The sequence below is a fragment of the Camellia sinensis genome, chromosome 6, assembly GCF_055761805.1.
Source record: "Camellia sinensis isolate YWXY chromosome 6, ASM5576180v1, whole genome shotgun sequence".
Lineage (NCBI taxonomy): Eukaryota > Viridiplantae > Streptophyta > Magnoliopsida > Ericales > Theaceae > Camellia > Camellia sinensis.
This window is the reverse complement of record NC_138966.1, coordinates 158762996-158776812: the sequence shown is the minus strand read 5'-3', so window position 1 is coordinate 158776812 and position 13817 is coordinate 158762996. Positions and strand designations below refer to the sequence as shown.

The 13817-nt window shown below is 36.9% G+C and overlaps 1 protein-coding gene across 4 annotated transcripts in view; it reads left to right on the top strand.

The window, feature by feature from the left end:
- NOV (Histidine kinase-, DNA gyrase B-, and HSP90-like ATPase family protein) overlaps positions 1–13604 on the top strand; it is a 32051-nt gene extending 18447 nt beyond the window's left edge. For 3 of the 4 annotated variants that reach the window (XM_082875178.1, XM_082875180.1, XM_082875179.1), the window contains 8 exons: positions 191–1950; positions 4089–4301; positions 4971–7235; positions 9361–9473; positions 10217–10616; positions 10705–11022; positions 11254–11511; positions 11909–13604. In XM_082875178.1, the coding sequence (XP_082731304.1) occupies positions 191–1950; positions 4089–4301; positions 4971–7235; positions 9361–9473; positions 10217–10616; positions 10705–11022; positions 11254–11511; positions 11909–13015 (6434 nt within the window). In that variant the 3' untranslated portion in view covers positions 13016–13604. The remainder of the gene's footprint in view (positions 1–190; positions 1951–4088; positions 4302–4970; positions 7236–9360; positions 9474–10216; positions 10617–10704; positions 11023–11253; positions 11512–11908) is intronic. The other variant, XM_082875181.1, reaches the window with a different exon arrangement.
- Positions 13605–13817: the final 213 nt, after the last annotated feature.

Sequence of the window (13817 nt, the reverse complement as noted above, 5' to 3'; positions counted from 1 at the left end):
AGCAATGAAAACTTATTTGCTAAACAAGTGAAACAAACTTTTTGTGGTTACTAGAATTTAGTAAATTTTGTTTACTATTTATAAGTTTTTGTAAACAAAAATAGATTTTTTGTATTAGTCATTCTTTTATTCCCTTGTAGAACTTGCATGTAGTAATTTGGTGTTTTGGACTATCTGTACAATTCTACAGGTGTCAGTGTCACTATTGAAGATATAGTCAAGAAAGTTTCTACATATTTTGAGTTTGATGATGACATCTTGAGCAATATAAAATCATTAGAGAAGAAATTTTCCTTCCTGAGGAAGCTTTGCAAGTGTGAGTTTTGGCTGACTGAACAGTTCTCTGTCAAGGAATTTGAATCCCTTGGTTATGGGGAGTTTTTCAGAGTCTTAGAGAAGCATCTCTCTCTACTGCCTAATGCACTGCAGAAGTGCTTGGTTGGTGACACATGTGAGAAGTCTCCTTTGGAGGTTAGTATGCTTCAGCATCAGCTGGTTATATTACTGTCACAAGCTTCAAATAGTGTAGGGGAAAATGGAAACATAACCAAGGAGATGATTTCTATGATGCTTATGAGGCAGTTTCCACCAATCAGTTTCAAATTAGTGGAAAATGGTTCTTTGAAAGATTTTATGGATATTGTGAGAGAGAATGAAAGTACATCGACTTGTGTCTTATTTTCTGCAACTTTGTTGGGAAATCGTATTGGACACTCAATTAATGAGAAAGATTTGACAAATACTACTGGGGAGGGAACAGAGATTGGGCATACAGCTGGGACCCTTGGTTCTTTTACGACGAAGGATGCAATTGAAGTCTTACTTAGGGCACCGATGTTGGCAGATTTAGACTCATGGACACATTGGGATCTTGTATTTGCACCCTCGCTTGGTCCTCTTGTAGGATGGCTGTTGAATGAGGTTAATACCAAGGAGCTTCTGTGTTTGGTGACAAAAGATGGAAAAGTAATCCGGATTGATCATACAGCTACCGTGGATTCATTCTTAGAAGCTTCTCTTCAGGGATCTTCTTTCCAAACAGCAGTAAAACTGTTATCTTTGCTTTCATTGTATGGAGGTGAAAGACAAGTTCCCTTGTCCCTTCTGAAGTGCTATGCACGACAAACTTTTGAAGTCTTTGTGAAAAATTTTGTGGAAGTGGAAGTAAATGAAAATCAAACCTTTCCCATGCAAGGAAATTCACTATATAGACAGCGCATGCCCGATGACAATGCCTCCAGATTAAGCAGTGATTTATGCAAAAGCAAAAGCACAGATGATAAAGCAGTTACTGTTGCATCAAGATTTTTCATTGATTGTCTGGGTCATTTGCCTACAGAATTTCGTACTTTTGCTGCTGATGTATTGCTTTCAGGGTTACAATCTGTTATCAAGGATGCTTCTTCAGCTATATTAGGTGAATGCAAGCAAATTGAACAGCGTGTCATGCTTCATGATGTAGGACTGTCTCTTGGTATAGTGGAGTGGATTGATGATTATCATGCATTTTTTTCGTCTATGGCTACAGATCCTCTTTTGTCTTCTGGTGGACCCTGCTTACAAGTTGTCAGTTCTGAGTTCAGTAGGGGGTCATTGTGTACGCAAGATGCGGTATATAAGTTTCCATCTTCTGGAGATGAAATGCTGGTCTCTAGCGAGGTGGATCAGAAGAATGGAGAATGTGATGGGGCTTGTTATGTGCTTAACAATGAGGAGGTTTCTGCTGATTGTTTTAGTGATGATTGTAAACAACAGTTATCTGAGGTTGATAAGGAAAATGAGGCCGCCCTATTTATTGAATCTATTAGGCGTGAAGAATTTGGTCTGGATCCAAGACTGTCAGACATGGAGAGTAGTATGTTGAAAAAGCAGCATGCTCGTTTAGGGAGGGCACTCCATTGTCTTTCACAAGAGTTGTATTCTCAGGATTCACATTTTCTTCTGGAGCTAGTAAGTAGTGTCTTTTCTTGTTTGATGATGGCTATCAATTTTATTATTTTTTTGTTGTTAATATGTTAATTATGTGGATTCATATGCCTTTTGTATCATATTTTCCTTTAATTGTTGTCACCTTTTAGCACAACAGGCTCAAACATGTATACTTCTTGTCTGGATTATCATCCATGAATATATCACAGCTCCTATGTAGTCTCACCAAGTCTTTCGACTTATCTTTTGTTTTAAAATGTTGTCCATGTGGAACTTCATACTATTGCTGCCAGGCCTTACAATTACTGAGCATCTTGCATGAGCATGTACATCATTCCAAAATATGAAATCTGGTGGAGGGCAATTGCAAAGTACATATATTTGCATTTTTTCCCTTAAAAAACAATAAGATTAGTGTATTACTATTCCCTTTTATTTATGATTGGAAAATTAGTGTTTAAGTTTTTGCATGATCCCATTAATAAAATTTTCTGGGGCTGCCACTACACACACCTAGTGAATGAAGTCAAATATGGATTGCCCCAAGGCATGGCCAAGGGGACCACTCGGTGAAGCCGAGCCATCCTTGGTCGGCCTTGCCCACTTAGTAGCCTATAACTTGGCTAGGACGCTCTTGCCAATCCCTGACCTCTGATGTTTCATTTCCATGCGGCACCAGAGGAGTGATCAGGAGTACTGCTTGGCCATACTGAGGCACCTCAACTCAGCTACCCCCACTAGGTATCAACATGATTTGTTTCTTAGCTCTATCATGCCTTCCCTATGTCCTTCACCCCCTAGTTGGGACTTCTAGATACGGTTACTATAATAATTGTCGCCACTATGGCATCCTAGGCTAGGACCTGGGCCTAGATCCATCACTTGGGATCATTGGATGATTGTAGCATGGAGGTTGTGCTTGTCAAGATTGTTTTGCTCGTTCCCCTTTGGCAACAACCCCTCCTTGACTAGAGAAAGAGTGGCGTCTATGAAGCACCGACACTTCAAAACAAGTACCGTATCCGTGTTGAATACACGGACACGGCAGGGACACGTATGGGACACGCCACATGACATGTCTCCTCATCTAATTAATTTATTTTCGGAGGATACTTCAGGGACATGCTAGGGACATGTCAAGTTGTCTTTTTTCCATTTTGTTTAATGCTTTTGATGAATGTTGAATGTTTATGATTTTTTTTCTTAGATTTAAATACTTAATAGTTCATCTATAAAAAAAATAAAAATTGTAAGTGTTTTTTTCTTTCTTTTTTTAAATATGGAAATAGAGTTATTTTTGTTAATATTGATTATTTGTGTATGTAATATTAATTCAGATAGCAAATAAAAATATATGACAATATATTTATTGCCGTGTCCCCACCGTGTCTGTGTCCTCATTTTTTTGAAATTGCCGTGTTCCATGTCCGCATCTGTATCCGTGTCCACATCCGTATCTGTGTCCGTACTTCTTAGAGTGGCGTTGAGGCAAACACCTCACAAGGGGTATCATACTTGCCACTTATAATTGAAAAGTTCAACCCACACTTCTCCTTATAACCTAGGTATTAAGGAGAGGAAAACTAAAGCCTTATAACTAGTACAAATGGGGCAACTCCAAGCGATGTGGGACACATTTCAACACACCCTCCTGGACAACAACATTAACACACACTAGCTGGACAAATAGTCCACCAGTCATAGGCTCAACCAAGCTCTGATACTAATTTGAAAAGTTCAGCCCACACTTCTTAAAACCTAGGTATTAAGGAGAGGAAAACTGAAGCCTTATAACTAGTACAAATGGGGCAACTCCAAGCGATGTGGGACACATTCCAACACTTACCTCATGCCATCATGCACCCTCGAGGTATCATATCTAAATTTGAGCTACCCTGATACAAACCCCAGCTCTGAATCATAGCTTTATTAATTACTTCCAAACAATTGTGGGGCTTTAATAATTACTACCAAATAACAATTATGGCTTTATTAATTAGTTAATACAGGCATAACGGTTGTTGTATATGTTGGTTTATAGCCAAATATGTTTTTAGCTCAAAGATTCAATTTACAACATAACTGCTGATTACCTTTTCATTTAGTTTCTGTTGATTATGGTGCTTCAAAGCATCTTACATTATGGCATGTTCCTCCAGGTTCAGAATGCAGATGACAATGTCTATTTGGAAAATGTGGAACCAACTCTGTCATTCATTCTTCAGGAGTCGGGCATTATTGTTCTAAATAATGAACAAGGCTTTTCTGCACAGAACATTAGAGCACTTTGTGATGTGGGAAATTCGACAAAAAAGGGATCCGGTGCTGGGTATATTGGGAAGAAAGGCATTGGCTTCAAATCAGTATTCCGGGTACTACAAAAGATAAATTGCTTCTGAGTTTTATTCTTTTGCATCACCATTTATTTTTAATCAAGAAAAATGAAGGGTGTAATTTACCTTAAATATCAAGAGAGAAACATGGCAAAAATTTTAAACAAAAATGACCTGGCTAGCAATATATCAGATGATTCCTATCAATAGTTAATAGACATTTCTTACTTCTCTAAGTTGATCAGAAGAAAAGAAAAATATTTATTTGGATTCTGAACTTGTCCGTGCTTACCTTTAGCGAAAGGTGGTTGCAAATAGTGTGCACAGCACTCCATGATCATGAGCTCTCAGAGAAGATTACAAAGACATTGATAATAGAAGCTTGAAAATGGAAAGCTTCTTGGTTTTTTTGCTGCTGACTAGAATCAATATATATATATATATATATTCTAGTAATTCTAAAATCTGCCATATAAATCTTCAATCAATTTGAAATGCATTTAAATTCAAGTAATTCATTTTTTTGGACTTGTTTGGATGATACATTACATTTTTGGAGTATTACCCATATGTATTTTTAGGAAAAAGTAGTGTTGAGGGAATTCCTTCTTCCCGAACAGTAGTAGTATTCCTTCTTCCAGAACAGTTGCATGGTTGGTTTTATTCTTCCATTATTCATTTTGTGAGATTGGTTTGATCTTTCTGCAGGTCACAGATGCTCCAGAGATTCATTCCAATGGGTTTCATGTCAAGTTTGATATAACTGAGGGGCAGATTGGCTTTGTTTTACCAACAGTTGTTTCTTCTTGTGATATTAATTTGATCCAGAAGCTGGCTTCTTGTGATACTGATAAAATGGATACTTACTGTTGGAACACCTGCATTGTTCTTCCTTTCAGATCAAAGTTATTGGAGGTTTCTTCCATAAACAACATTAAATCTATGTTTTCAGATCTTCATCCATCTTTATTGCTTTTTCTTCACCGCCTCAAATGTGTCCGGTTTAGAAACATGCTTGACGATTCTCTAATTGTCATGAGGAAAGAAATTGTGGGGAATGGCATCGTTAAGGTCTCCCTTGGGAAAGAGAAAATGACTTGGTTTGTTGCATCTCAGGAGTTACAAGCTGACACCATTCGTCCAGATGTACAAACAACAGAAATCTCAATAGCATTTACCCTGCAGGAATCAGATAATGGGGATTATATTCCATACCTGGACCAACAGCCTGTTTTTGCTTTTCTCCCTCTAAGAAGATATGGTCTAAAATTTATTATTCAAGGTGATTTTGTTCTTCCTTCATCTAGAGAAGAGGTTGACGGAGATAGTCCATGGAATCAGTGGTTATTGTCAAAGTTTCCTGATTTGTTTGTTGGTGCAGAGAGATCTTTTTGTGCCCTTCCTTGTTTTAGTGAGAATTCTGGAAAAGCTGTTTCAGCTTTTATGAGCTTTGTTCCCCTTTTAGGGGAAGTGCATGGATTTTTCTCTAGTCTTCCCCGACTAATTATTTCTAAATTACGTATATCGAAGTGCTTGCTTATGGAAGGGGATAATGAGTGGGTTCTTCCCTGCAAGGTTATAAGGTGTTGGAATGAACAAGCTCAGTCTCTTTTGCCTGATAGCTTGCTCCATGATCACCTTGGGCTTGGATTCTTGGATAAGAACATAGAGTTGTCAGACTCCTTAGCTAGAGATTTGGGTGTTGAGGAGTATGGACCCAAAATTTTACTTCAGATTATAATTTCCTTGTGCCTCAAAGAGAATGGTCTCAAATCAATGGGCCTGGTTTGGTTATCTTCTTGGCTCAATGCCCTTTATACAATGATGTTCAGTGCTCCTGGGCAAATTTCTCAAGACTCTGGTACCGTATCAGATGTTATAAACAACCTTAAAAAAATTCCCTTTATTCCTCTTTCAGATGGTACATATAGTTCGGTGGATGATGGTACAATTTGGTTACACTCTGATGGCTTAAACCCCAGGTTTGATGACCATGGTCCAGAAGCTTTCCCAGTGTTGTATGCTAAACTTCGGACTGTAAGTCCTGCACTTTTTTGTGCTGCCGCGACTGTTGATAATTCATGCTTAGGTGAATCTATAATGGGCAACCTTATTAGGATGCTTCAAAGAATTGGTGTCCAACGGGTGTCTGCACATGAAATTGTAAAGGTGCACATCTTTCCAGCTATCTCTGATGACAAGATCACAATAGGCAATAAAACTTTGATGATAGAATACCTTTCCTTTGTAATGTCGCACCTGCAATCAAGTTGTCCCACCTGTCATACTGAAAGGGGACAAATAATTTCAGAGTTGCGCAATAAAGCTTTCATATTAACAAATCATGGCTACAAACAACCTTCTGAGGTATCAATTCATTTCAGTAAAGAATTTGGAAATCTTATTGATATAAATAAGTTGATTAATGGGTTGGATTTGAAATGGCATGAGGTGGATGTTGCCTATTTGAAACATCCAATCACTGGATCACTACCAGGTGGTATGATGAAGTGGAGGGAGTTTTTCCAGGAAATAGGCATTACCGATTTTGTGCATGTAGTTTCAGTTGAGAAGAGTATCACTGACATATCTCATGTAGTTCTTAAGAGTATATTATGTGATGGGGACCTTATCTCCCATGGGGAAGTTGCCAAAGATTGGGAATCACCCGAATTGGTTCATTTGTTATCCCAATTATCCTTAAGCAGCGACTCAATAAGATGTAAATACCTATTGGAGGTTCTTGATACATTATGGGATAATTGTTTTAGTGATAAAGTTACTGGTCAATGCATTCTTAATTCCCCTGGTGGTAGCAGAATATTCAAGTCTTCTTTTCTAAGCAGTCTCTGTGGTGTTCGGTGGATGGTGTCAAGTATGGATAATGAGCTTCACTATTCCAAAGATTTATTTTATGATTGTGATGCAGTACGCTCAATTCTTGGTGTAACTGCTCCATATGTGGTTCCAAAGGTTAGTTTTATGAATCTAAATGCTAGAGTTTGTATTTCACTCAATGCATTGCAATGCACATCTTTAAGCTTAATGTTTCATATTATCTACCAGAAATTATGTTTCTCGACTTTATGGTTGATTTTCTTTTGTTTCTTTTGTTTCTTTTTTCTCTTTTTTGTTTCTTAAGCCGACCATCCTTGTGTATGCTCAGGCAGTGGCCCAGATGTTTGTATGGCATCTAAATGGAAGGTTAGGTTTAGGGGTTTTCTTTTCTGTTATGTATATATTAATGTATAATACATATTGATGGAGGTATGAATGTAGGCATGACTGTATGTGTTGGTACATAAATGTGTGTATAGCTTCAGTATTTTTTAATCCAAAAATGGAAAAACAAAGACACCAGTAAGGTTAAAGTGTATAAAGTCACACCAAACTGAAATGAGTGGCACTAGAGAATGTGCTTGTTGCTATGATGTCAAGTACATTATAATAAGAGCTTACTTGTTAGCATCGATACCCGGTATGTCTTATATATGGATTAATGTCTCAAGATTGACATCCTTTTTTTATTGATGTGCACTGATCACTTTTTTAGCACTTTATGTGGTTAACTACTGTTGTTGGTAATAATTGTGCCAGATATTCATGTTAGTTCTTACTAAATCTTTGTTTTCCATTCAAGTTACCAATATCTTGTAATATCATGTATCTAACACGTAGACTGTTCTAAGAGAAAGTATAAGATGTTTCATCCTTGGCTTAAATTGTGGCGTGTATGCCTCTTCCAAATGGTTACCACTTTCAATGCACAAGTTCTCAATTTACTTAATTGAAACATTTATGTTGGGATTTGATATATAAAATGTACAATTGAGCGTATCGTGTGTTTTGTCTCTCATGTGCTATGGCTCCTTCCCCTATTTTCTCCTATAAAACTTTTATCTCGTACAGTTGACTATGGTTTCATTACTTATATTTTCTTGTAAGGATTGAAACTAAGCGAAGAAATATCAAAATGTTTTTCGATTGCTATATTTGGGTTATTGGAATATAAGTGCTCTCTTTTAGAACAAACTAAGAAGCACAAACACTTCTAAGAAGGTGCATGTCCATGTCCAACACGTGCACTGACACTCATTAGAAACTTACCGACATATTTTTTTAAAAAAATTTAGACTGAAACATGCTTCGGACACTTGGGAAACACACATGTTCATAGCTTAGACACATATGAAACACATTATAACTTATAAGTTTGAACAAAATAACTTGGAGGATACAATGATAAAAGAAAAACTACATAGATTTATAGCTATTAATCCCTCTTCTTTTAAACTTTAGAAATTAGTGTTATGTTGCACTTTTTATTATCTTTGATTGAAATATTTATACATATGACATATAATAAATGTATAAAACGATATATTTTGTGTGTCCCTCATGTATCGTGTCCTTCATTTTTTTGAAATTGGCGTGTCAAGGTTTCTATGTGGCGTCACACGTCCACATCCACATCCACATCCACATCCACATCCACGCTTCTTAGAGACCAAAGCATTGTAAAATGTAGTTGCATGACTCAAAGCCATCCACTCATTGGCGAACAAGATAAAAGGTGCAATGGTTTGGGTTACAAAATATAGAGTATAATAAGAGAAACAAGAATAAATGACCCACGTTCATGAAGTTATTGCAAGGACTTTTTACGTCCTTTTTAGAATGCGCTGAACCTCTCTGCCTATGTTTGCTTTGTATCTCTTGACCCTGCATAACATTTGAGATTTTGATGGGTTATTGGTTCCAGCTGATTAAATTATTTGCACTATTCTGACTTAAAGTTCTTCAATGGACTATACAATGATGATTTCTAGCACTTGATTGGTGGTTGCCAAGGTTTGCTGCTTTATTTTTTCTCTAAATAAAAAATATAATTTTCTTCCTTCCAAACTGGCATCACCATTTGATATATTTGTTAATATCTTATTATTCTATGATATTGATACTCTTCCATTACTTGCTACGTAGCCCACAGTAATTATGACTTCAGCTTTACTGATTACCCCTTTGAATCAGGGGGGATTCTGCTGATATAGATTTCTTTTTGATAATTTATTGTGCCATGTTTTTTTTATTTAAACAGGTGAAAAGTGAGAAGTTGTTGTGTGATATTGGGTTAAAGACTCAAGTTAGGCTTGATGACATCTTGGTAGCTCTTCAAGTTTGGAGAAGATCCAAGACCCCTTTCATGGCTAGGTATTATGTCTTATTGAAGTTATCTCTCTGAAATTCCCTCCAAAAGCTTTTAGTGACATTGTGAGTTGTGATCAATGAGCCTGGCACAATGAATACCTCATATTAGTATACTTCGACTGTGATAAAAGATAGCCTTTGGGTGAAGACGCCATCTCAATACCTAAAAAAGTATCGTAGAGGACACAAAAATTTCAGATGTTTCATGAAACATAATGTTAGTGGACTTTTCTAAAAAAAAAATCCAATTTTTAAAAATTTTCCAGGTTGCCTAGTCTAGAAAGGTAAAAGAATTTGACTCAAAGTAGAAAAAGCTCACCAAAGCAGAAAATAAGCCAAAAAATAGGCCAACCTTTAAGCTGGAGCCAAATAAAGATACTTTTTTTGCTAAAATAAGCCAATTTTTTTACTTCTGGGATTTTTGGCTTATTTTTAGGAAATAAGTCGGGTTTTTTTTTTTTTTTTTGATGTGTGACGAATGGCAAAATGTTTTTTTTGTGTGTGTGTGTGTCTATCTATTTCTTGATTTCTGTGAATACTTGTTTTTGTCTTGATGCAATCTTGTTTTCCTTTGGTTTTTGCAACACTACAGCATTTCCTTCATTGCTATTATTTTCTTCATGCCTCATTTTACTCTATCCCGTAATAATACATACACATTGTCCAGTCCCCATGGTGTTATAGGTTTGTTCCGCTTTATTATTTTAAAATGACTGCTCATTTAAATGTCTCATTTTTTATGCCAGCATAGCACAGATGTCCAAATTTTACACATTCATTTGGAATGAAATGGCTACTTCAAAGCAAAAAATCATTGAGGAATTGTCTATGGGACCTTTTATTTTTGTTCCATATTCATGCGTTTCGAGGCATGATGATGTTGTACCTGGGGTATTTCTTTCTCCTTCTGAAGTATATTGGCATGATTTAACTGGTTCCATGAACCAAATCAAGGATATCCTTCCTCACAGTGGCTCCAGTGTGATTGATCACCCCTTGTGCAAGACATTGTGCAATATTTACCCAAGTCTTCATGTCTTTTTTGTGAATGAATGTGGAGTCAATGAGATTCCCCATCTCCGAAGCTACCTACAAATTTTGTTGCAGTTATCAACTGCTGCTTTGCCTTCACAGGGAGCTAATATGGTAAGTAACAAAATAGAAGCAAAAGTCAGTTGCATCTCATTATGGAGTCACTGCTATTTAATAATCCAAGTATTTTGTCATGTCTTAGGTTTTTCAAGTTTTTCTGCTGTGGAGTGATGGACTGAAATCTGGGTTACTGAGTCCTGAAGATGTTGCTTACTTGAAAGATTGTCTTCTAAAATTGGAATTTACAGTGCTTCCCACTGTGTTAGATAAATGGGTTTCCTTACACCCATCTTTCGGCCTTGTTTGCTGGTGTGATGATGAGAAGTTGAGGAAGGAATTTAGGCATTTGGACAATATTGATTTTCTGTACTTTGGTGAACTTAGTGATGATGAACAAGAGATGCTTCGGGTGAAGGTTACTGTTCTCATGCAAAACTTAGGAATTCCTGCTCTTTCAGAGGTAAGCTCTGTGCCTGCACGCGTGTGTTTAAACTTGACAGATAAATGTTTAAAAGGGATAATTTAGTATTTATCTTTTAAAAAAGAAAATTTTGTATTTGTTTTTTGCAGATTGTAAATCGTGAAGCAATATATTATGGTCATGTGTTTTAAACTCGACAGAGAAATGTTTAAAAGGGATAATTTAGTATTTATCTTTTAAAAAAGAAAATTTTGTATTTGTTTTTTGCAGATAGTAACTCGTGAAGCAATATATTATGGTATGGCAGATTGTAGTTTCAAAATATCGCTGCTCAACTGGGCTCTTCCTTATGCTCAGCGTTACATCTATAATGTGCATCATGATAGATATGTTCAACTCAAGCAGTTTGGATTTGAGAACCTGAGTCATCTGCAAATTGTTGTTGTTGAAAATTTGTTCTACAGGAATATCATAAGAAAAACCAACATTGCATCCAAGAAGCGGTTTGAATGTAGCTGTCTTCTGCAGGTACGTATCCTTTATTTTTTTATCATTCTATTTAGGCGTTCTGTATACCAACTGCTGGAAAGATTTACTAAACATGTGGGGCTTTATGTATATTTCTTTAAGCCTCAATGGAGGTTATTGTAATTTACCTAAATAATTGAGATTATTTAAATATCTAGCAGCTGTGCTGAAAATTAGAAATCATCATATGGTGGAAGCATGTAGCCTTGGCCGTGTGGAGAATGATTTCTTGCCATGCTGAACTAATGGGTTACAACACTTTTGGATCTTACATTGATTTTTTTATTTTATTTTATTTTATTTTATATCATTACTATATTAGTGAGCATGATAGGGGAATGTAAAGGCCAGGTTTATCTTTTATAATCGTGCATCAGTATTGTCTTTACATTTACAGGGCAACGTCTTGTATGCCACCCGGGAATCAGATTCTCATGCCTTGTTCATGGAGCTGTCTTGTTTAATATTCAATGGAACTCCCAACTTGCACTTGGCAAATTTCCTACACATGATAACAACCATGGCGGAATCAGGTTCCAGTGAGGAGCAGACTGAATTTTTTATTTTGAACAGTCAGAAGGTACCAAAGCTACCCGATGAAGAATCAGTCTGGTCCATTTCATCTGGGCCATCATCAACAGAGAATGATGAGACAATCCGGACAAGTGCTTCAACAATTACTAATGAGCAAGATCTTCTGAAGTCTAAGAAGAAACCTGGAATCGACTCAAGCTGGCCTCCTGTGGATTGGAAAACCGCACCAGGTTTCAGTTTTGCTCGTGCAAGTGGATTGAGGACACAAGCAGCAATTCCACCTCCAAGCAGTAGTAGCATGCAGGTGATGGCTAATGATTCCCAAGAAAAAATTGCACGAATGGATCGTGTGGTTCCAATTGAGACCAATGCTAATTGGATGATAGAAGCTGATCCAGTTGCAACTGCAACAGTAGTGCTACCAGATTCTGACTCTTCAGATCGGTCCAATCTAGTTGCTTCTGGCGTAGATGTTGAGTATGACTCTGTTGATCTAATTAACCCACATGTCCCAAACTTGGGGTCAGATAAGTCTAGCGAGAGAGATCAGCTTCCTTTTGGCACGCCCAGCACGCAACAATCTTTGTTGACGGGGAGAATGGGAGAGCTTTTAGCTTTCAATTACTTTGCCACAAATTTTGGTAAGACGAATGTGACATGGGTCAATGAAGATACTGAGACTGGGTTTCCTTATGACATTGTTGTAGCGGATAACCAAAAGAGTAAGGAGTACATTGAAGTTAAAGCAACCAAATATGCAAAGAAGAACTGGTTCACTATATCAGCGAGAGAGTGGCAATGTGCCGTTGAAAAAGGTGAATTTTTTAGCATTGCACATGTGGTTTTGTCAGGTAACAATATGGCAAGGATCACAGTGTACAAGAACCCTGTGAAACTTTGCCAGCTAGGCAAGATGCAATTGGCCGTTGTGGTGCCAAAGCAACAGCAGGAATTTTCAACTGCTTCCTGAAGCACCTTGTTCTCTTTACTTTCTGTGGAAACACTAACAGAATATTTTGCTTGAAAAACTGGAGTTTGAATGAGTGTGCCAGCTGGTGCTCACTCAAACATCGTTTACAGATTGATAGATCGTAGATCGGTGCCAGGGTGTAGTTTGCTTTGAGGTTGTAGCATCCACTTCAAGTACATAAGCAAAAAGGTCTTTTTCTGGCACAGCAATTCTGGAGTGTGCTCGAATCATAAGGATTTTTCAAAGAGACGCATAAATTTGCAGAATGAAAGATAGAAATTTGCAATGATCGGTGTTGGAGATCAATTTCACGGCCATTGCATCTTCAGGTTTTTCTTTCTAGAATGGCAGCAGTTTGACATTTCTGCTTAAATTTATACCAGTAGAAAATTCTTCTGAAATGTATTCCAGCAGTAGGTCAGCAAGTTTCTACATTCTTTTTTCATAATTTTAATTTTAACACCATTTGTAATTGTTAATTGGGTGGCTCAAGTGGTTGCCTATAAATATTTGATTAGCTTTGTACAAATTTTCCTCACAAACATTAAAATTATAGAAATGAAATGTCAGGAATAGAATTCAACTTGTATTGTTGTTGTCAATATTTTTCATATATTTGACAGGGCTGTAGTTGGTATTAGCCAGTATGTTAAGGTAGCTGTAAGTACTATTATTCATCTTGTTTATGATACCTTAATTATCTAATTGTATGTATTTCACATGGAAAATTGAGAACAAATAAGAAGACCTATTCTACTCCCCAATCCACAGAGATTTCAATTTTAACTAGTTCACAAGTTGT